The sequence below is a fragment of the Halyomorpha halys genome, unplaced genomic scaffold (assembly GCF_000696795.3).
Source record: "Halyomorpha halys isolate HHAL.00 unplaced genomic scaffold, Hhal_1.1 Scaffold2334.1, whole genome shotgun sequence".
Taxonomy (NCBI): Eukaryota; Metazoa; Arthropoda; class Insecta; order Hemiptera; family Pentatomidae; genus Halyomorpha; species Halyomorpha halys.
Window position 1 is genome coordinate 89,842 of NW_027113726.1, and position 22,140 is coordinate 111,981.

The 22,140-nt window shown below is 32.5% G+C and overlaps 1 protein-coding gene across 1 annotated transcript in view; it reads right to left on the bottom strand.

The window, feature by feature from the left end:
• Positions 1-22,140, bottom strand: part of LOC106691425 (uncharacterized) — a 118,019-nt gene that overhangs the window by 80,442 nt on the left and 15,437 nt on the right. Inside the window, exon 2 of the mRNA XM_024362459.2 lies at positions 21,556-21,691. Within this exon, the coding sequence (XP_024218227.2) occupies positions 21,556-21,691 (136 nt within the window). The remainder of the gene's footprint in view (positions 1-21,555; positions 21,692-22,140) is intronic.

The window sequence follows — 22,140 nt, forward strand, 5'->3', positions numbered from 1 at the left end:
TACCCATTCCCAAATGATCAAATGGCCTCAGCCTCATCTTCAAATGCATTACCGATGCATGACATCAACCCCACGCACCCATGGGGCTTAGAAGAAGAAAAAAATATTAAGCGGATGAGGGGGTTTAATGTATTTGTTATAATACAACTACATGCTCCTGAAATTCATACGATCAACTGAACCCTCTCAAATGATTAAATTTATAATTCAAGTTAAAGTTCAATTTTACCAACTAATTTTGTTTATAAGGTCTTGGAATTCTATTGCTAACGAATTTACTAACTCCATTTAGAGATAGCTATGGCTTTTAATATTGTTTGACACGGCCGCCCTTGTTTAACGCTGCGATACCATAATTGACCAGAGCTGCGAGACCTGAGAAGACTCGCTCAGCAAGTCCAATTAGGAACCCTCAGCGGTTAGGGTCGGAAGGGCCGCCCAATGAATTTTGACTCAGCAGACAAAATTAGTCCCTCGACCAATCAACTTTTTCCTTCCAATAATTGGTGACGAATGAAACTTCATTCCAAATTATATATTAAGTCCTGATGATTTTTTGTTCTAATGATTTCTTCTATTATAAAATAGCATGAAAAAAATGTCTTTTTTTAAACTTCTTTCATTGTCTATCTGCATCGACCTTTGGTGTTGTCTGTTTTTTCTAGATTTAGTTGATCTTGAATCTGGATTTAAATTTTGTATGATCGGAGTCTACTGTCATTTTTACCTTCATATATAGATATTATACTCTCGTAGATACTGCTACGATGTGAATAGAAATTACTAAGTGCCAATGCTAACCGCATAATCCGAAATTCTTAGCTCACCATACATTATTTTAAATAAAACCTAAGAAAAATACATACGTTCCATTTCATTCTTCTCCTACACTTATGCGTGTACATCCTACCTTCTATTACCCATTCGACCTGTTAGAATAGAACAAAATAGTTGCTTGCTTCGTAAGTGAGGAATATCTATTTATAGACCAAAAGAGGTAACAATTCAAAAAATCATCATTTCAGCTCTTATGTTTTAAATTTTAAATGTGTTTTCCAGATATCTTTTCTTTAAGTATAGCCAGATATTATCGTACACAGTTTTATATAAAATAAAATAAATCCCTGAAGGGACAGATGTAAGAGAAAGGGAGGATTGTTTGGGGCTCACAATATGGCGTCAGTAGGGATAAAAGACCGGTTCTGGCACAGGGTAATAAGCCTTTTTGGAGTTTAAACCCTAGTCTCGACCCAACCTTAACCATTCATGTGTCTTTGGACTTTGAACCCTACCCTCGACTCTACCTTAACCACTGGTCACGTGAACTTGATACTTTGGACCCTAGCCTCACACTAGTCGCCTCATGTGCAGCGAGAGTCCATGGAAATCAGTCCCCGATCCCAACGGGTTATTGATACAACAATGCAACTTTACCCGATCCAGGTGTATCCAACGCTGGCCAGCATGTGTCGACTTCTGATTTTTAGAAAATAACTGGTACGGGTAGAGCCAAGCACAAAAATGTAAAAATAAATAAAAACTAAACTTAGTTTGTATAAAAATAAATAGATTTAAATTTGTTTATAGTGAGTTATCCATGTGAACAATTAAATTACAATTAGCAGCAATGTTTTAATAAATAATAAGGATTCGTTAATCATTACACAAACACGACAGAGGCTTTTGATAAAATTTATTAATCATATTTCTCTTTGGCAAAATTGAAATATTTGATAGTTCTAAAAATACTTTTGGGCACAACCTCATTTTTACACAACAGCTGCATCCGTTCAATCTGTAGAAACATACATAAAACTTAGTATATATGCTTCTAAAAGAGCCTGGGTATAAATTACCCATGTTTTACGGATAATGTATCCAACAAACTTTATTTGTTTTCCTTCTACAGTTTAAAGTTCTACAAAACGTGTATAATATACAATAGAAAGAATATGGTTTTTCATGGTGTTGAAGCCAGTTGTAACAATGAATCTTTTTTACTAACTATAAAAAAATAAATAGATCTGTTATTTATCATGACAGCGTTTTCTTATCTCTGTAATATGAATTATTACTAGGTTTTAAAAAAATAAAACAATTTTTAAAACTTCTTGTTTGTGTTTTTTTTTTGTAGAAAAAAATTAGTCTAAGGATGCAAACACGGTTTCGATGTTTTTTTAAATAAAAAATATAGCTATGAACAATAAGAATCAGACAAAAATGAAAACAAAATCTGCATATATACATGATAAAGTATAGCTTGCGATACACATCCCATATTCAAAGTGTTGTGAGATAGGAGTGCAACATATGGATGTTGAAGAAAAATGAGATCAGTTGGGAAAAGGAGCTAGACTGAGGCAATATCTTTTGAAGAAGTGATAGGGAATACATCTACACTCAAGACAAGACACATAGCCACCATAAACAATTCCTCCTGTAATCTAACACGTTAGCATACGGCCATCACATCTTCATCTACTGTAAAACGAGTCATCCTTTTATCTCACCTGAGGAAACGCAGTTTTCGTGTCATTTATAACTACAACGCCAGTCTAGGATCAAGCAACAGCAAACTCTATCTATCTACAGTAGGAAATAAAAAAAATAAAATTTGTAAGCGGTTTTTGCAGTTAAATTAAATTATTTATAATATGATTATTCTAGTTTCCAATCAGATAAGTCTTAATTTTATAAACTTTATAATTTTGGGCATTTAGATGTTTGTTGATGAAATATATGATACCGACGTTTCGGTCATCTTCCGAGCTAAGAAAAATAAGAATAATATAGGATAAGCATCATAAGTTAAACATTTTTTATTTTATATATCGATTTTAGGCAATAAAAACTTTGGTTTGATTCCATAAGCCGTGGAAACACCACCAGAATATGAAACGACCACCAGGAACTAATGTCTACTATACTATGCCAGAAAGTACATCTGAAATCTATTAATAAATTGTATTTTTAAAGTTGCAAAAAAAAAAGTATTTGTTTCTCTAGGAAAATTATCTAAAATGGAGTTATAAGGTTTTAATATCTATAAAATTACAAGAAAAATTAGTAAAAAAAAAAAAGAAAAATGTTTTAATGAGTCAGTGGAGGCAGAGCAAGAGCGCTAAAGCCACAAACAGTCATCTTGAATGGAAAATCAGACCACTGCCAGAACTCCAATTGTCCATTTTTATTTTACAATAAGTCTCTTGGCCACTGCTGTTTCAACTGTGGAGGTGGATTGTAGGGATGGGTGGAACTGGATAAGGGTTAAACAAAAGGATTAGGATGATTAAAAAGAATTATGTGGAATTTTGAAAATTTGGTTGTTATGAGGTAAAAGACAAAAGGGATATGAAGGTCATGGTGAAGTGTTCAGTTGGAAACGTAATAGGGTGCATTGACTATAGTACTGATGATTTTGGATTGAAAGGACTGGATACGATTGATGTTCGAAGGTTTAGCAATAACCCAAAGTTCAAGTCCGTAGGTCCAGATAGGTCTGAGGATACTCTTACAAATTAGTAGTTTGTTTTCTATTGAGAGATTAGAGGTCCTGCTGAGTAGTCGGTAAAGTTGGCTGAATCGTCTGTTTAGCTCTTGTATTTTAAGTCTAGTACGTTGGTGCCAGCTGAATCTTTTGTCTAGTATGAATCCAGCATATCGCACTGTGTCGGATTTGGGTTAAGTGAATAGCAAGATGGTCAAAAATTCTAACAACAAAAAATGAAAAAAACAGCTTTTTGAAAAAAATAATAAAAATATACTTTAATATTTTGACTTAAATTACAAATTTGATTTAAAAATATTAAAATTCATTAAATTATATTTAAAAAATTAAAAGTAAACCAGAAATTTTGAAATCAAATTTAGACCCAGTCTACATCTGCTTCCGTTAGGTAGGCGTACTTTCCTCTCAGGAAATTGTTTTTTTTAGATTCGATGACGATTGGTGGGCTTTTCCAATTCTTAACAATGACAGTTGTTTATTTTTCTGATTTTCATATGATCAATTCCTTTTGCTTTCTTTTTTATTTTGATTTCCACTTCAGTACGCAAGTTATCTCTACTTAGACTATTCCACAGTTAGCTTTGCCATGTCTTCTGAACTTTCTGAATGATTGAACTGTCAGATAAAGTTTATGTTAAATTCAGTCCATCTTCTGTATCATCTATGTCACATAAATTATTGTGTTATACATTAACTTCATATAATTTTGAAGTCGATAATATTACTAATAAACTAATGAAATTATGCAAATATTTAACTTACACTATAGAAAATAAGAGAATAATATAAAGTTTAAGATAGCACGTAAACAATAGTATTTCGAGGGAAAATACTGAAATAACTGAGGGAAGGCTTCCTCAATTCGTTTTATGTCAGTTTTTGAACGGACAAGTTCAGTCATGTCTCATGTTCTTTTATAGGGCTCAATGATGCTGACTCTTTAGTATCAATGTCTTTCGGAAGTTCCACTGGACAAATGAAGTATTAATACCCTTTAAAACTAGTACGTTTTTCAAGTTTTGTACTCCCACATGGAAAAATTTAATACTGTGTGGCGTTTTATTAGTCACTGTATCTCCAGCTAAGGTTAAATTTTCGGTTAAACTCTCTTTTTTTTCCACACCATTATATGTTCTTCTTTCGCCATTTGAAAGATTCTTTGTGCTTGATCAATTTTGCATTATGAATAAGGTACATTACATCTAATACTAAATTGAAAACTTTTTTTTTAAATAAAAGCATCAAGAAAACTACCATTTTTTAAAAAAATTAAATTATAAAAATGGACATATAGTAAACCAAGGTGAAATTCCCAAAACCAGTTAAAATGACACAAATAGAAAAACACTTTGTCGAAATTACTAACAGTTACGGTGTTAAAATGGGCTAATAAAAAAGATAAAGATGATATTAATAATATTATTAATAAAAAAGACTATGTTTGCGTTGTGGAAAAAAAAATGAAGACGAACACCAAAATAAAAATAAGAATGATTCAAAAACAGAAAATAATAACAAATTACGGTTTCACAAAAGTAATTACAAACAAGAATTGACTACAAACGTAAAAAAGGTACGCGCAGATTATGATCACACAAATATAAAATTAGGGACTTGCAATAATAAAATAGAAAATTTATTAATATGATAGAAATAATAAAAATGATTGATAAAAAGTATGTTTTATACCGATCAGACTGTAATTATGACGTCATGTTGTAGATCGGTTAAACCTAAAAAAAACTGGATACGAGGATAAAAACGCATTAGAAAATGAAACTTATCCACCTCATAACAGGAGAGGCCCCTCCAAAATGTTCGAAATGTCGATTTCTTTCACCGTCACACATATTTTTGAAGAATGTAATCTCTACAAATTAACTCTGAACCAGTTAGGGATACCAACAAATGTTCCAATGGCGTTGAGAAACGACGAATTCGTAATAGAAAAAGTCATTAAATTCATCCATAGATTTCTACTTCTGGGTAGTTTCTCTACATGCTGTATCATATCATTATGATCTTACTTCAAATTTGCTTGTTGTATTTAAATACAGATGTAAATGTCAATAAATAAATAAAAATAATAATAAATTCATCCATAAGACTAACTTAATAATCAGCCTTTAATTATTATAATTATCTATTTATCTTGCCTTATTTATAAAATTAGAATTGTTACTTATCTGCTTTTCATGAACTATCGTTACTATGGAATAATAAAAATTGATATATAGTAAATTTCAAATCTTCTTTTTTTCTTAATATAAAATCATATCTAAACAAGATGATTGAAAAAAATAATAAATTAAAATTGATTAAAAAAAACTATAAAAAAAAAAGGATCACGACTGCAAAATTGACAACTCAAAGGGTAAGAAATAAATTACAATTTACCACAAATTACCTGAAATCGACATGGTAAATACATGTGCCTTAAAACATTATTGTATTTTTAAAAATAATTAATTTAAATAGCGAAATAGTATTAAAATTGGGGGGAAAAGCAAGAACAGAATATTGTAGAAAAGATCGCAGGAAATCCCGACGGAGCAAGGCCATTATCCATGAGAGTGGGGTGGCGAGGAATCTGAGGAAGGATTCACTCCCATATTCTTAGGGTCAGCTGGGAATGACCTTAAAATATTCCTTGCCCAAGTGTGTCCACAGGAAAATATGAATATTTTAGCCTTCTTATCCTAGTTATGCTCATGTTAGCAGGGTCAGTTCATATAATCTTAGGGAAATAGCCTCCATAAAGGATAGTAGTGCTGATAGGAATAAATATTTAATCCGACAATCTTACATCCTGTGTAAAACGGGTTTAAAAAAGGAAGATATATTTTATAAATTTTTTAAACTCAAGAGAACATAAAATAGTATTAAGAAAATATTTAATTAAACTCAATCCGTTTCTAATTTAATACTCCTAGTTTCAAACTTAGAAAAAAAAATCTTATACACCACAATTCACATCGGAAGGGTTCAACTTACATGATATAAATATTTCGTCATTTGTACTCTTCATATCCCCTTTATTTAAAATATATAAAATCAACCAACGTTTCGGAGTACTCATAGTTCTCAACATATTTGAAACAACGCAACAATAGAAATAAAACTAATTACACAAATTATTTAAATATTAATTAAAAATCTACAGGTTATTACAAAATGGAACCGTCTGTAGCAGTTGTGGCTTCGCCTTTATACAAACTCGGAACTGCAACAGCGCTGGTTCAGATCTGACCTGAGAGTTTGACTTTACTCCATGGTGGTCCCAAGTAATGAAAACAAGGCCCTCCTACCAGAGTTAGAAAAGGATGGTAACCTAAGAATATCCCTCTCTCCTCCCCCTTCCCGACGTCAGAAATAATCAGGAAGGGGCTAATAAAAAGAGAAAAGGATAATGTTAATAATGTTATTAATAAAAAAGCCTATGTTTGCGTAGTGGAAAAATATGAAGACGAAGACAAAAATAAAAATAAGAATGATTCAAAAACAGAAAACAATAACAAATTACGGTTTTACAAAAGTAATTACAAACCAGAATTGACTAAAAACATAAAATTACAATAATAAAATAGAAACAAAATTGATTAATATAATAGAAATAATGAAAATGATGGATAAAAAGAATGTTTTATACTGATCAGACTAATGAATGATTGTGATATGTTGTATATCGGCGAAATCTAAAAACAAACTGGATACGAGGATAAGAACAAAGAAGAAAATGTAAAATTAAAAAAAGGTACAGCTTTGGCCATCACAGTTCCAAATATTAATTTGACTGGGATGATCCAATAATTTTGGACACGGAAAAAGTACAAAAAACAAGAAGAAACATGTAAATAGAGTAGTCAATTTTAAGATAGAATTGGTAAATTAAAAAAATATATATATGTAGAAATCACTCACAAATTAAACCTAAAGTGAATTGGAAAAAAGTGATAACATTTATTTTTAAAAAAACAGTGAACAGTTCATTTTCAGATAAAACAAATTCATTAATAACATTAAAAATTGTTGACCTGCAGTTCAGGTTTACTGTAGATGATTTTGGGTTGGTAATCATATTTAAAAAAGAATATCATTCAATCGGCCTATTATTACAAATATATGACATGTTTAACTTTTCAATCACTAATAGTAATTTGCCTGATTCTATTAGAAATTTTCTGTACTTTTTATTACATTTTGAATACTATATATTCCGACCATTATAGAGGCTCATTCGAGAGATCGTGCTCTGCCTTTTTAGATCATTAGTGGACCAATATTATCTTAGAGACTACAATCATTTTTTGGAGAAGAATTTTACGGAAACTAGTAATGATAATGAGACGCCAGATACTTTATTTCTGTATTTTATGGTGTAGTAAACCTATTGATGAGAACCTCGACCTTTAAAGGAAACCTCAATTTGCAGTACAATTTTAAAATTTCGGCATTGTTTTATAAGAATGTTTTTGAAGCCTCTTTTCAAGTAATCCAGACAAAGCAAATTACCCGAAAATAAGTTTTTTAAAGAAAGAAATAATTACTTATTTATTGCATAAAACCTGATATCATGGGGAAATATTACATTTCCAACCATTTAAACTCCCGACAAACGAAATTTCGAACAGCGTCTCTCTTTATTCTCTATAGAAGAAATGTTCCCGTTATGACAACTGACAATTACAAGTCCTTTCAGATTCAAAGAAAGAATCCAGAATTTTATCAAGGACAGTTATGCGTCACATTCATTTCTGTAGGAAAGTTGTGAGATTTGTTTGTAAATATGCCTATTGGAATTATAAAAAAGATAAGATATTTTAATGAATTAAAAACTGCATAAAACAAAGGAGCAATGCCTAAGTTTATTCAAAGGTTTTTACTAACATGAAATATTAGAGTAAGAGTAGGAGTATAAGTTTATATGTATCCCTAAACATTTTCCACAAACATAAAATCTCTAGGGGTTGGTCTTGGACAGTAGACTAACATATAAAATAATTGAGGGAAGAGTGCTTTAAGCAAACCAGAACTTGCTGTAGAGTTGATTGGAAGTCGATGCAAATGGTCAACACAGGAGATAAGAAACGCTATTATTATTAATAGTATTCAACCTCCATTATTACAAAAATTCTTCAACGGCTATTGTTATAAGCTATATAGTTGTACCTTGACCTTATGGCGTATTAAGGTAGACCTAACTGACCACAAAGAAAGGGATCTTTTCATGGTCAAATCATATTTTTGTACTTCATTACTGAAGGCCAGGACTGACCATTAAGCAGGTCATCTCACATTGGAATTGCACCTGTCTATTTAAACTATTTTATGTTTAACATATGTAAGTCAGTTCCCACAGTCTATCGTATCCCTCCTTCAAAGAACCTTTTTTCCCCTTATTACTTGGATATCATTGCTTAACTCCACTAATCTACTCCTGAATCTAATTGGACTTCATTAAAACCTCCTACTCCTAATTTTAGAATGTCCAATTAAATGAATTCGCTTTGTCCCTCATCTCTTACTCACACAAACATTGATTGGACAAAATCTTCCTCTTCCAGTTTAGTATCCCCTTCATATACTTCTTTTCATGTATATATTTTTGGCCAAAGGCCAGGAGACCATTAGAATAGTTACTAGACTTAAGACATAATATCCTCAGCCTTCAGCTGAGTTCTTCCTAGTTTGTAAAAAGTTAATTCCAATGTTGATGTAACATTGTATTTTAGAATAAAAAGTTAATCTTTAAGTCATTATTCAATGAAGTGTCGAGGCTTGCTACAGGAACCTTCATAACCAGTCCTACAAAAGAAAGCCTCTCTAGTGAGGATTCCGAAGCTCCTCTTAATTACCGAAGAAGGAACAAATTAACAATTATGATGTAAAAATTAATCTTCTGCCAACAAACCCTGCTTAAAGCCATATTTTTAATCCCTATTACACAAAGATATATGAACTAAATCCATCAAGAGTTACACCAATAGGTTTCAACAAAAATAACTCATAAGAGAAATCTATAACATACCCACAAATAATACTAACCAGATCTTTAGACCACCATGGAAGTCACAATCTTTCAAAATAGACCTCACTTTAAAAACGCGAGTCCAGGTGCTAATAAATATAAATTTCAAGAAAAAAAAAGCAAAAATGAAATAATATACACTGATGGATCTAAACAAAATGGGAATATTGGCTTCGCAGTAACTAAGAATGCATTGCCTAAAATGTACAAGTTACCCTCGTAAACCACCACCCATACAGCAGAACTTCAGGCGATTGGTATAGGTCATTATTTATCTAAAGAGAGTAATTGCTCAAAAATATTAATTTCTTCTGACTTAATCTTAGCTCTTTAGAGAAAGGTAAATTTAAATAAAACTGGTCTCACGCTAAATCAAATACGCAATTATGCGTAAATATTAAATGATCCCAATAAAAATGTGAACTTTCTCTGGAGCCCTGGATACTCCGGGATGCCAGAAAATGGAGCAGCAACAGAAACTGCCACACATGAACAATTCAAATATATTACCTGAACGACATAAAAATATCTCTAAAGGATAGATGAGGAAAAACTAGGAGGAGGGCAGGAACGCCACTGACTAACAACTTACGAAATATCAAAAATAAAACGAAAGTGCAAGCGAAGCAAGGGGACGCAGAAGAGAAGTGACCAGGCAATCCAACACGATATTTGATTACAAAATAGGACTAAACAAAATACGAAACCTGCCAATCCCCATTAACTGTCCAATATTAAGAGGAGTGTGCATTTCTACAACCAGGTTTTGCGAAAAATGGAATAGTGCGTTGTAGAGAGGTCACGCTGCAGGACTTCGCTAAGTCAATTGATATTGAAAGAAAGCCAGCTGTACACAAAATATAGGAATTAGAGTAAATCATGTTAAAAAAAAATCTCAACACCAAAAGAAGATAAGAAGGGCGTAACTAAATAGTTGATCATCCAGAACAGTATCCTATCCTAACCGAAATCTTTCTCGCTAGTCAAATTCAAAATTGAAAAAAAAATGGACAAGATCATTTATAAAGTTCACAATATACAGCCTAACATTTTTGTAATCGAGCGAACCTTCCTACCACTATCTTTCCGCCCCTTCTACCCGATGGATAGTAAACATAATATATTAAGTAAAGTATAAATAATTGTATTTATTATATTTAACATTTGAAATGCATGTACTTAGAAATTGATTTATTTTGAAAATCAAGTCATTTTTCATTGCGATTTGTTATGTATTTTTTACCTTACATTAGGTAATAAATGTCCTTTGGTTTACGATTCTTCTGGAAACGTTCTTTTGGAAGACTGTTCATATAATATTTCTCCAGCTTCAATTGCAAAGTCTTTGCAGTGGCTAACTGACGTTAGCATGCGTTTCTCTTCCTCAACATTGACGTAATCAACTTCGTCATCGTTAATAGGATCGTGCGTTGATAGGATATTCTGAACGATGTCACTTCCGTTCGAGATATCGCTTGTAATGCCTATCAGAATGTAAAATGAATGAAAGCCTATCTTTCCATTTTTACAACCGCCTTCTAAACTAAAATAGGAATTCAAGTAAACCCAGGTAGCACGAGTTTCTTATAATATAGATGGTTATTTTTATTACCTACTAGGTTGGCCAATTTTCATCCATTTATTTAAGTACATATTAACAAGTTATAAGTACTTTACTTTATTCTTTTTAGTGGAAGGCTCCGTCAGTATTACTAAAAAAGGTATCAGTACTAATCAGCCCCTTCATAATTTTTATACATTCTAATCTTCAACCACAACAACGATTTGGACGTATATGTGTTCATTTTCATGTCCTAATATACAATTTTTCTTTGTAGGTCAATATTTCTTACAATAATAGTTTCTTATTTCCTCAAATACAATAAAAACAAAACAAAAATAAATTATTTATATATTTGTGTTTTATTTTATTCTATTATTGTATTATTTGAATCATGAGTTAGTCATACACCTCACTTCACATAGAATAGGTATGTAACTAGTGCAATTAATAACTCACCATTCCTACCCTTTTCAAAGTAAATAAGGACATTAATCAAATCAAAACGATTTCTTGTCAAAAATTTAAAGTATGTTTGGAGTCGATGCAATACACCTTCCAACTTCAATAGCATGTAATCCCGTTTTTTATGTGATGTATAAATTTTATTCATTATTATTAGTAAACTTTTCTAGAGTTTAAGAGGTGCCCAGTAATTTACATAGTCAGTTCAACTTCCAACGGTCTAAGGGCTCAAACTTTAGAAATGTTCCTCCTCCAAGCATAACATCAATATCATAAAGGTGGTGTGAAGACAAAGCCATCAACAACAAATTTCTTCCTCTTGGGACAGATAATTTCCGAAGTTGTTTCATTGTTACAAACTTCTTTAGAACTTCCCAACTTTTATCTGCCCCAGCCATAATAGCCACCAGTTTTTTTCCACCTTACTTCTTATCCTCTATAGAGAGAACATTCTAATTCAATTGCTTGAACCTGACCAATTGAAGGAAAGAAATCTTCGTAAGCAGATCTATATCAATGTATACATTGATACAACTAAGTGCAGCAATAAATAATATGATAAATGTAAAAATTTTATGTTCATGGGATAGAATAATTAGTTCAAAAAAATTATGAATATTAATAATGTTGGAATAGAGAAACAGTAATAAATGTATGTGCAGGATATTTTTTTATAATTTAGACATGAAAGGCTCCCTCTTATATAATGTATAATGGAAACAGGGCATAAGCCTTGCGGTACTATAACCCATAAGACAACGAACCAAATCAATAATCCGGTAATAAACCTAATTTGAAGATTCAAAAGACTTAAGCAATAATAGCCTACAGACAATGTAATTGCCTAAAAACATCTACATTTTTTCATTTTACTACAAAATAATTTCAAAATATCCTCCTGAAAAAAATCTTTGTCACTTCCTTATTTTTTTTTTTTTAAGGCGAGAAAATTTATCACAATATTTTAAGACCAAAATTAAAATCACTCTTAACTATCTGCAGTATCTGCAGCCAGGATAAACTCAGTCACTGTTACAGATTTTTGTCAAGTTTCCTAACCATTTTGCAGAGCGAGTAGAACTATCTTCGGTTTTGCCGTGAACAAAGGGGTGCATTCAAATTGGTTTTATAGGACTGTTCTCGTAGAAGGAATATTTTAGAAAAAATTTCAGAAAATAAGATACTAAATTATAAATTTCTTTGACTGTTTGGTGAAAACACTGTTGGTCTAGTACACCAGTCTCAGGCCGGCAATGTTCCAACATTTCGGAAAGTTTCCCCAAATCCATCAATCATTGAAGAGGTCCTACAATGTGGATTGATTAGTCCTACAATATTCGGATGTAGATTTATTAGTCATATCTCTTTCTTTTCATCACGCTTCTATCCGTCATTTTTCAACGCACTTTCCCATTCCTCCGCCGTACGTGACTTCCGTCACGTTTTCACTAGATGTGAGAATAGTTTCCTGATTTGATTAATATTTCTTTTTTTTGTTTGTCAACCTTCATCCCTCCCCCCTTGATATATTTACTTTTACCTTATCCTTTCCTTCTCTTAGTTTTTACTTTTCTTATATATATTATTTTATTCGATATTACTCCACTAGTGAATTATATTCTTAATATTTATTACTGTGATTATTATACTTAATTCTATTAAATTTATTGTAAATTTTCATGTCATATAGTTTATATTATATTTCATATAATCCTGTACTTACGAACAGATTGTACTGATGAATCCCTACAAAGTGTGGTGTACCTTGATGCTTAATAACTAGTGTACTTTTTTGACCCGTAGATGACCTCCCTTCTATAAATACATGCGGCCAATTAATTTTCTAATAGTCTAGTTTAGGTTTTAAAATAAGGTAAGGTAACGAAAGGAATTTAATAAATAAAGTATAAGCCCCATTGGGATTAATGAAGGGAAATATCTGGATAAAAAAGCAAGATCTTCTCTGCACTTAAGGCCGGTCGAGTGGTAGCTTACTGTAATAGGACGCTCAGTATTTAATTAACTAAGCTAGTAGGAAAATTTCATCTCTAATTGTGTTCATTTTTCATGATGGAATTGAGTATTACATATTGAATCAGTTATTCAGTAATTGGAAGAGATTTTGTAATGTATGAAAAGTCTGTAACAAGATGTACAAAACATACTTATACTTCTTGTTACATTACTATCGTCTTAGTATGTTGCTAATACAGTGGTGAGGTGTACAATGTTCAGGAACGTTTGAGTACAAACCCTTGAATACATCGGCTAAAACCATAGTATTAAAGACTTTTTTGAGCTTTGCTAGACAAGTAAAATTTTCTAAATGGGAGAGATTGGAGAATCATGTATTTGCTAACTCAAAGCAAATTAAATTCCTGTGCGACATCTAGAAATAAACCAGTGGAAAATTGTTTCAATTTTCAAATAATTGGCATACATAAATGCAATGTTATATGTAACTAATGAATCATTCTGAGTATTTGTGTCTTGTTATATGATATAGAAACTGAAATCCGATTTGAACACAAAGGATTATTTACGTTTTATGGAATAGTGTGCAATAATTTGTCTTTGTCTGGTTTAATAATGCTCTAGTTGCTCGGTAAAGGGAATTGAATTTCGTAATTTAACTTCAATCAATATAATAATTAATAATTGTACAGTCAGTGTTTGGAATTAGAAGAGAGAAGAACTCCTAGTACTAGCTCGGCTATCATCCAGCTAGCTAAGCCTAAATTGTTTTATTTTCTCTTACATATCTACATATATTTTTTTATAATCTTTTTTTCTTGTTCTTTTCTATAAGGTATATATTTAGTTCCTATATTTTATGTTATTTTTTCTTCTATCTTTATTCATTTTTCTATGGGAGACCCTATAGACCTAAATATCCCTAAGGCTAAAAGAAAGCGGCCTCGAGGCAGTCTTAAAATATTACCGGAAAGTAATGAAACGACGAATAGGGAAACACCCAAGGAGGGGGATTAAAAAAAAAATAAAATAAAAAAGAAACGACGAATAGCCAAACATTTCTTCATTCGTTAAAAGAACGGACAGATAAGATTTTACAAGAGTTTCACCGTTTTTTATTAATAAATTTCTCTCCGGGTATGCAGGAGAACTCAAAAATATTAAAATACTGATAATGTACGTACATACGACAACGCTCGTCGAAACGAACAAAGAAAATCCAACAAATTACAGAAATGTGAGAACTTTCACGGTCAGTTTCCCATTGAAGTATCTGCACATAACACTCTAAATTACAGCCGGGGAGGGGGGTGCAGGAGGAGGGAGGGTAATTCGCTGTTACGAACTCCAATTTTTGGAGATAGAAGAAATAAAAATCGAATTATTTCATATCATCAATGATATAATACGTATTAAAATAAAAAATAATAATAATCAAATCCTCACAAACTCGTATATCATTACGTTTCCAACTCCACGAATTCCGGACATATAAAAAATAAGATTCCATAATGTCAAAGTCCATAACTACCTACCTAATCCGTTGCGGTGCTTCACATGTTTATCCTATAACCACCCAACTAATCAATGTAAACAAAAACCCCCAAAAAGTATCAATGAATACTTGATGTACTATATTTATAACTGCAATCAGTGCTCTAATTCATAATTTTTTATAAAAATGTATACTTTCCTTTCACTAAAAATAAATACCATACTAATAAATTTAACAAAAATGATTATAACAATAACGCTACTTATGTATATATCTCTAAGCATTTATTTACCACTGTCTCCACTTAACTGTATAAACATTTATTTATATTTGCTTAATTTTTAGATTCCGTATACAACTACAGGGTAAGAGGCACCGTATTCTGGATTTCGTGGATTACACTTCTCGGTACAGGCTGTTCTCCTTTAGGAACTTAAACAAATTCTTCCAATTTTCAGGCAGGAAGGCTTGACATTGTCTCAGGAGGCCAAAAGACGTTCTTGATGATTCCAGACGCAAACAGTGTTCCAGGATATATTCCATCATCAGGGTACATTTACAACTACAACACGTCAGTGAAGGATTTCTTTCAAGAAGGTGCTTGTGTGTTAATCTCGTATGTCCGATTCTGAGTCGGGTTATGATGGATTGTTCACAGCGATTTTCGATGATTGGCGGTAGAGGTTGAGTATCACCAAGTATTGTCTTCATTTTATTTATTCCAGGCACCTAGGACCAAAAACAGCACCATGTTTCCTTGCATTAGATCTGAACCGATTTATGGTAATCATGCAGCGCCAAGTTACAATCAGGCATTGGAAATAGGGTGCAAGTTTCTTTGGCAGCTGTGTCAGCCAGTTCGTTTTCCGTTATACCTGCATGACTGGGGACCCACTGGAAATTTACTTTTTTATGTGATATTTTGATTAAAGTTATGATGGAAAAAACAATGGGGTTGTGCGGAATTTGGAAATTTTGAACAGCCTTGAGGCTCGAGTAAGAATCACTACAGATCACAATGGGGGAGCCATTTACTTCATGTGCTAGCGTTAATGACAAAACACTGAGAATGTGGGTGGAAGACTGTAGTGGATGGTCTCCACAGGTCCTACTGATTAACCTACATGGTTAAAGTATTTTGACCCATCAATGTAGATACATGTATAGCCCTGGTAGCTAGAGAGAAGACTTAAAAAACATTACTTGAGTACTTCAGGAGGGTTGGATGATTTATCAATGGATTCTAGGGCGAAATCAAAATTGGCTAATTTGTTTATCCACAGGGGTAATGGATTGAGAATTGATAAGTATAAATATGTTCGGGTGGAGAAAGAAAGCTCTGGAGAGACGACTAGGTAATCTGTACCCCGAAACATATGTCTTGGGTCGTTTTGAGATGACCTAGAAATTTTAGCAAAAGGTAGTGCCTGCGTAGTTCTAGTGGCCACTCTTGGGCCTCCCAGAGTAAGCTGCTGATAGGACTAGTCCTGAAGGCCCCGGTAGCTCTACGGATCATAGCATGGTGTACTGAGTCTAGCTTGTTAAGTATTTTTTTGGGGGGATCCCCATAAACTTCGCAGCCGTAATCAATCACCGGTCTTATTAAACACCGATATATCGTGAGCAGATGGGCCCTATCACATTCATATGTTAAATTGGAAATTGGGACCTACTAACGTCCAACTGTAAATCTGCAGCTATTCAAATACCGCAAACAAAATACAATGTCAGAATATCAAGAAAAGTTCTGAGAATTGTTAGAAACTCTACCAGAACATACTACCTTTTCAAAACAAACAAATATAATAATAGTGCAACTAATTGTTAATATTATTAAATATCAATATTAACAATTAGTTATTATTTACAATTATTAAATGTTAATATAATTAAAAACTTGACAAATTACAATTGGTATCTCAATAAAGTTATCTTATTAACAATACTTATTGTTCTCGGATTAATCCTTTTTTATTATCTAGAGAACATTCGTGATATTTAATCTCTGATTTAGATAGTTTTGTAATACGTTCTACTATAGGCCGATTCTCATAAGGAACCGATAGATATATATAGTGTAATATAAAAATACATATATAAAATAAAATAAATGCGGTTGTCGGAACACCTAATCGACTAGGAAAAGCAGATAGTAGCATAGTACATTTTTGGATAATTGCTTTCAAGGTTTTTGTTTCCAGTCATAGTTTAAATATTTGCACGGCAAAGAATAAAATCCTATAAGTCATATTGAATTTTAATTTCTCTGAACAACAGAATGATGAATGCAGTACCGATTAAAAGGGGTAATACACGGATCTAGTAATTATTAACAAGTAAAAAGAAGAGGTAGTAGGAGTTAGTTAATAAACGATTAGCAGCGGTGGGTTAGGGGCAGGCTGGTTTACATAATGGCGATTTAGCCCAAGGTAATGGCTCCTCTAACTTCACATTAATGGATACAGTTTCTTTACTCCTACCTTCCTGCGAAAAAATGGGTAAATTAAATAAACATAAATATCTCAAAAACATTTTGAAATGTTAATTCGTTAGTACATTATATGCATATGTATTATTATTATTTTTTTTATTGAATTTACTCATAAAGTGTATAAAAAATAACTTCAAATATTAACCGTTTCAAACATTTAAGAAATTTCCAAGTGCTTGGACTGTTGAACCTCTCTTGGCACATCATGAAGGCATTCCTATTATTATTAGGTCTTGTGAATCAGCCCATTAGTTAATTTTATAATCGACATTGACACTAAACTTTTCAAATAGTAAAGTACTTTACCATTTCAGGGTTTCTTATCCACAGCTGAGCTTATATTATTGCATCAAAAGTATCAGTTTCTGACTTGGAGTTAACTTCTCCCTTATTTCAAATCGGAATCCCCAAATGCGAGTCCTTTGTCCTTGTGTTTTTATGTTGTTTTTTGTGTTTTGTCCTAGGGAATTCCGATCTGAATCGGAAGAGAATAAAGTAAATTTCTTTAATGCCACCTGCAGTTCCTAATGTTTCCCTAGTTTCTCACATTTAAGTTTAGATTACTGTCAGCAATATCAATAAATTCTTAACTCATAAATTAATGAGAATAATATTAGAATTGCACTATATAGTCCGAAATAATATCAGTTCCAATATGTGGACCTCTTTAAAGTATTAATTTATTACTATTAATCAACAAGTCAGGTCAACTGTATGTGGTATTAAAATCTTAGTATATTTGATTAATTTTATACCAATGTAATTGGGACTTCGGGAGTTCGAATCCGGCTGGGGTGTGTCGACTTTTATTTCGGTGGTGGTCCCACGAAATGAAAACTTGAGCCTCACAGTGGTGTAAGATAGGGCGGTAACCTGTAGATAACTCTCTCCCCCCATATGTCAGAAATTACTAGGCGGAGGGTAAAAAAAAGGTTTTAAAAGAATCATTCCAATAAAATTTAGTCCCATAATTCTTGATGAAATATTTAAAACAGAATTTATTGCATGGGTATAAATATCGAGCCATATAACTTTTATTTTTCGATTAAGTTTTTTTAATCCATTGTAAAATAATTTGCATAGTATAACAGTATGATTGAAATACAGTCAATTGACCCTTTATCGGAAATTCTAGGAAATTCTCAAAGAACTAGGTAAAGCAGCTAAGTAATGGACTATGAATATTAACACAGCTAGCCATCTTGCCTTTGTGGCTGAGCTAGCCACTCGCCCACTTGCAGGGGCTTCTATCCACCATTGCAGAATTCTAAATCATCTGCTCTGAATAATTCCTCATCCCTGCGCCATTGTCGAAGGGGGTCAATGTTGGTAGCCATTGTTCTAGTTATGGCCTTTAATAATTCTCTCTTTTATATCGGCAACTTGAGCGTTCCTCTATTTTAAGCGGCGGTCTATTAGTGTTGAAACTCTACTAGCATGTTTACTTTAGACGGTTATTATATTATGCTTAGCGCACAGTTTATGAATATTAATGCCCACGATCATGAATTATGCTTATTATTACTTAAGAAATAAGTTGGTGTAATATACTACAAAAATATTCACTGTGAGAAATAATAAGTGTAAAACGTTTGTTGTGGATATTCAGCTAATAATTGAAAAATTAATAAGGGACACAAAGGCCAAAAATAAGTAACCCTGATTAAATCCTTGAAAACTCTAAAATCAAAATGAATTATATAATAAAATTTTTTTGTTCTAAGTTATACTTTCAGAGAATCGATGATGTGAAAAACAAAAAGGCAGGCAAATGTAAATGAAAGAAAGAAGAGAAGTGGTTAGTACAAGTTTTAAATTTAAGAAAGAGTTATATAGAAGAAGTTATAGATGGGACAAAGGCAATTAGCCGGCATTTTAAAAGAGAAAATGACAACAAAGTAAAGGTATCCTTGAAAATGACCTGAGGGTCGAAACATTGGAAGGTTTTGAAAAGAATAAAGTTGAGAAAAAAGGATCAAATTTGTTTTTAAATAAACTAAACCACTCTCAAACAAGAATATATTAATAAAAATTAATAAAATTTAAGTTGTCAAAATCTACCACCCCTGTAGATCTACAACAATCGGCTGAAAAATACATAAATACAATTGCAGACAAGAGAAAAAAAAATAGATTAGAAATCATTAGAACATATAATAATAACAAGATCAATTAACAATAATAAACAATCGCTCAATCTTATACTTCCACCAACTTTAGTTTGTTGTGGTTAAGATCTCATTAGCTATTTTCTATTCTGATAATAATTTTTTTCATTGTCTATTAAAGAACTATTTGTTTTAAAATCTCTAGTATGTTTTATTTTTTTTCCTTGGTTTTATTATTGTAAAAAGAGATAGTAAACTAGATATATACTGTAATATGTACTAATAGGTAATGTTACTATTCGTGGACTTTATTAATACATGTCTCATGAATTAATCAAGTTGATGTGACTAGGCTCGAAATACTGAAAATAAATATGAAGCCTCTGTATTTTGATAAATACCCTTCAGCCAATGTTTAGGTCCTTAAAGACTTCTGGAGAAAAACAACAGCTTTCGAAAAAGTATAAGCCCCCTGGAAGGAAAGCCTAATGCCTCAGACCATTAACAACTCCAGTAACGATGTTTGAAAGGGCATTAGCTCCTGCCTTTGAATTCAAAATTAAGTAGCTTGGTATTTGTTTTGTTTTTTATTTAGACATGGATTTATTATCATTGGGCATTGCTTTATTAATACTCCTCCTTTAGAAGAGAGGGTATTGTATTACAATACGAGGTTCAGTTTCGTATTATTTAACCATTATAAGCATTAGTGTTAAAACGAAGAGCCTAGTTTATTATAATGGAGAGCTACAACAAACTAGGGTTGAAACTAAGAAATAGGAATTGATTACTGTTTGGATTAATTTATTAACCAATTTTACCATCAATTTACTAACTTATGTTAAATGCAGACCCTCTTTCGATGATGAAAGTTATGGGTATTGTAGTCCAAACTCTTCAATTTGTTCAGAGTTTAGCCGGAATGGTAAGCCTATTAAGAACATCATGGCAATACATTAATGAAGAACCGGCATGAAAAAAAAAAGCGAAAATTTTAGCTAGAATCAAACTTAGGTAGTAAAGAAAATATATAAGATTAACATGTTATTAACACTCCACTCCCTGAACAACACTCCCGAGGCGGTGCTGAATCCCTGAATGGGAAAATCCCGGACGGATGGTAATTCTCACCTCGTTCTCACCTTGAGAGGATTTTCCGTCACTAACGAAATTCGACGATTTAGCTTAACAATACCTACAGTAGTTTCCAGGTGTTCAGGGACCCCCTCCTCCTCCCCTCCCACTCCGCCCTCCTGAACGACTTTTATTTAATTATATTTAAACCTGTTCATTAGCACCAACATGGAATAGAAGGCGCGCCTGCCCACAGTTGGAGTTGAGAAGAGAATGAGCGAACAAAAGAACAATCCATGACCATCGTTTATCATCCACCAGGTACCTCAAATCAACATATTTAGAAGAAATAGATCCCCTCCTTGAAAATTAAATAACACACTAACAATAACATAACTTTTTGACTTTCAACTCCACTATAAACCATTTCCATATCAATAGCTTTAAATATAATTTTCTTCATTTATACAGTCCACCCATTAAACTCAGAACCAGATTTAGAAAGATTAATTTTCTGCATACTCTGGTTTCACTCCAGACAGCAGTGGGTTAGGATGGGTGGAGCTGCGACCAGCTGAATTCGAGACTGGGGTAAAATATTCCAGCGCAACTTCCTACCCTACCCAATATTTCATATGTTTTGTTTTTGCCTATAATATTTATATAATAAGGATTGATGTTTATTATGATAACAAATTATAATTAGTACATTGTAAAAACAAGAGTTTATCACAGTACACCAAGCCCGGGTTCCTCCCGGCGGGATTGTGGGAGGTATATCTACCCTCATTATTTGCTTTGTTAAAAATAAAATAATAAAAAGGTACTAGAAATGTACTATATTCACTTACCAACAATCGTCATGTTTTTGTTTTGGAGGGCAGTTTCGAAATCAGGAGCCTCGGTGGATACTTCACACCGGTAAGTTCCTGAGCTGCTGTAGTCGACTTGACCCAGGGTCACCTGACTCATGTTAGACCTCTCCACCTTTAACACCAACAACAAAATCATGAAATACATTATATAGGTCACCAACCAAATATTTCATTAAATAAGTTTGGCTAATCTTTACACATTTATATTTTTTCCTCCCATTCATTACAAAAAATTAGTATACACTTCAATAATCAGACCAATTTGGACATATGGAATTGAGCTCTGGGGCTCCACCAAACCATCAAATTCTTCCCGCATCCAATCGTTACAATCCAAAATCCTACGTAAAATCGTTGATGCTCCTTATTACGTCACAAATAAACTCATTCATAAAGACCTAAATGTTCCTTATGTAACCGATCTAGCCCGAACCCGATATTATTCCTTCCATAATAAACTCCCTAACCACCCAAACCCACTCGTGTCTAACCTTGCTTCCTCTTCCATTCCTGGCAATCCTCCAAGGCGCCTGAAAAGAAGATGGCCTCGTGACCTTATAT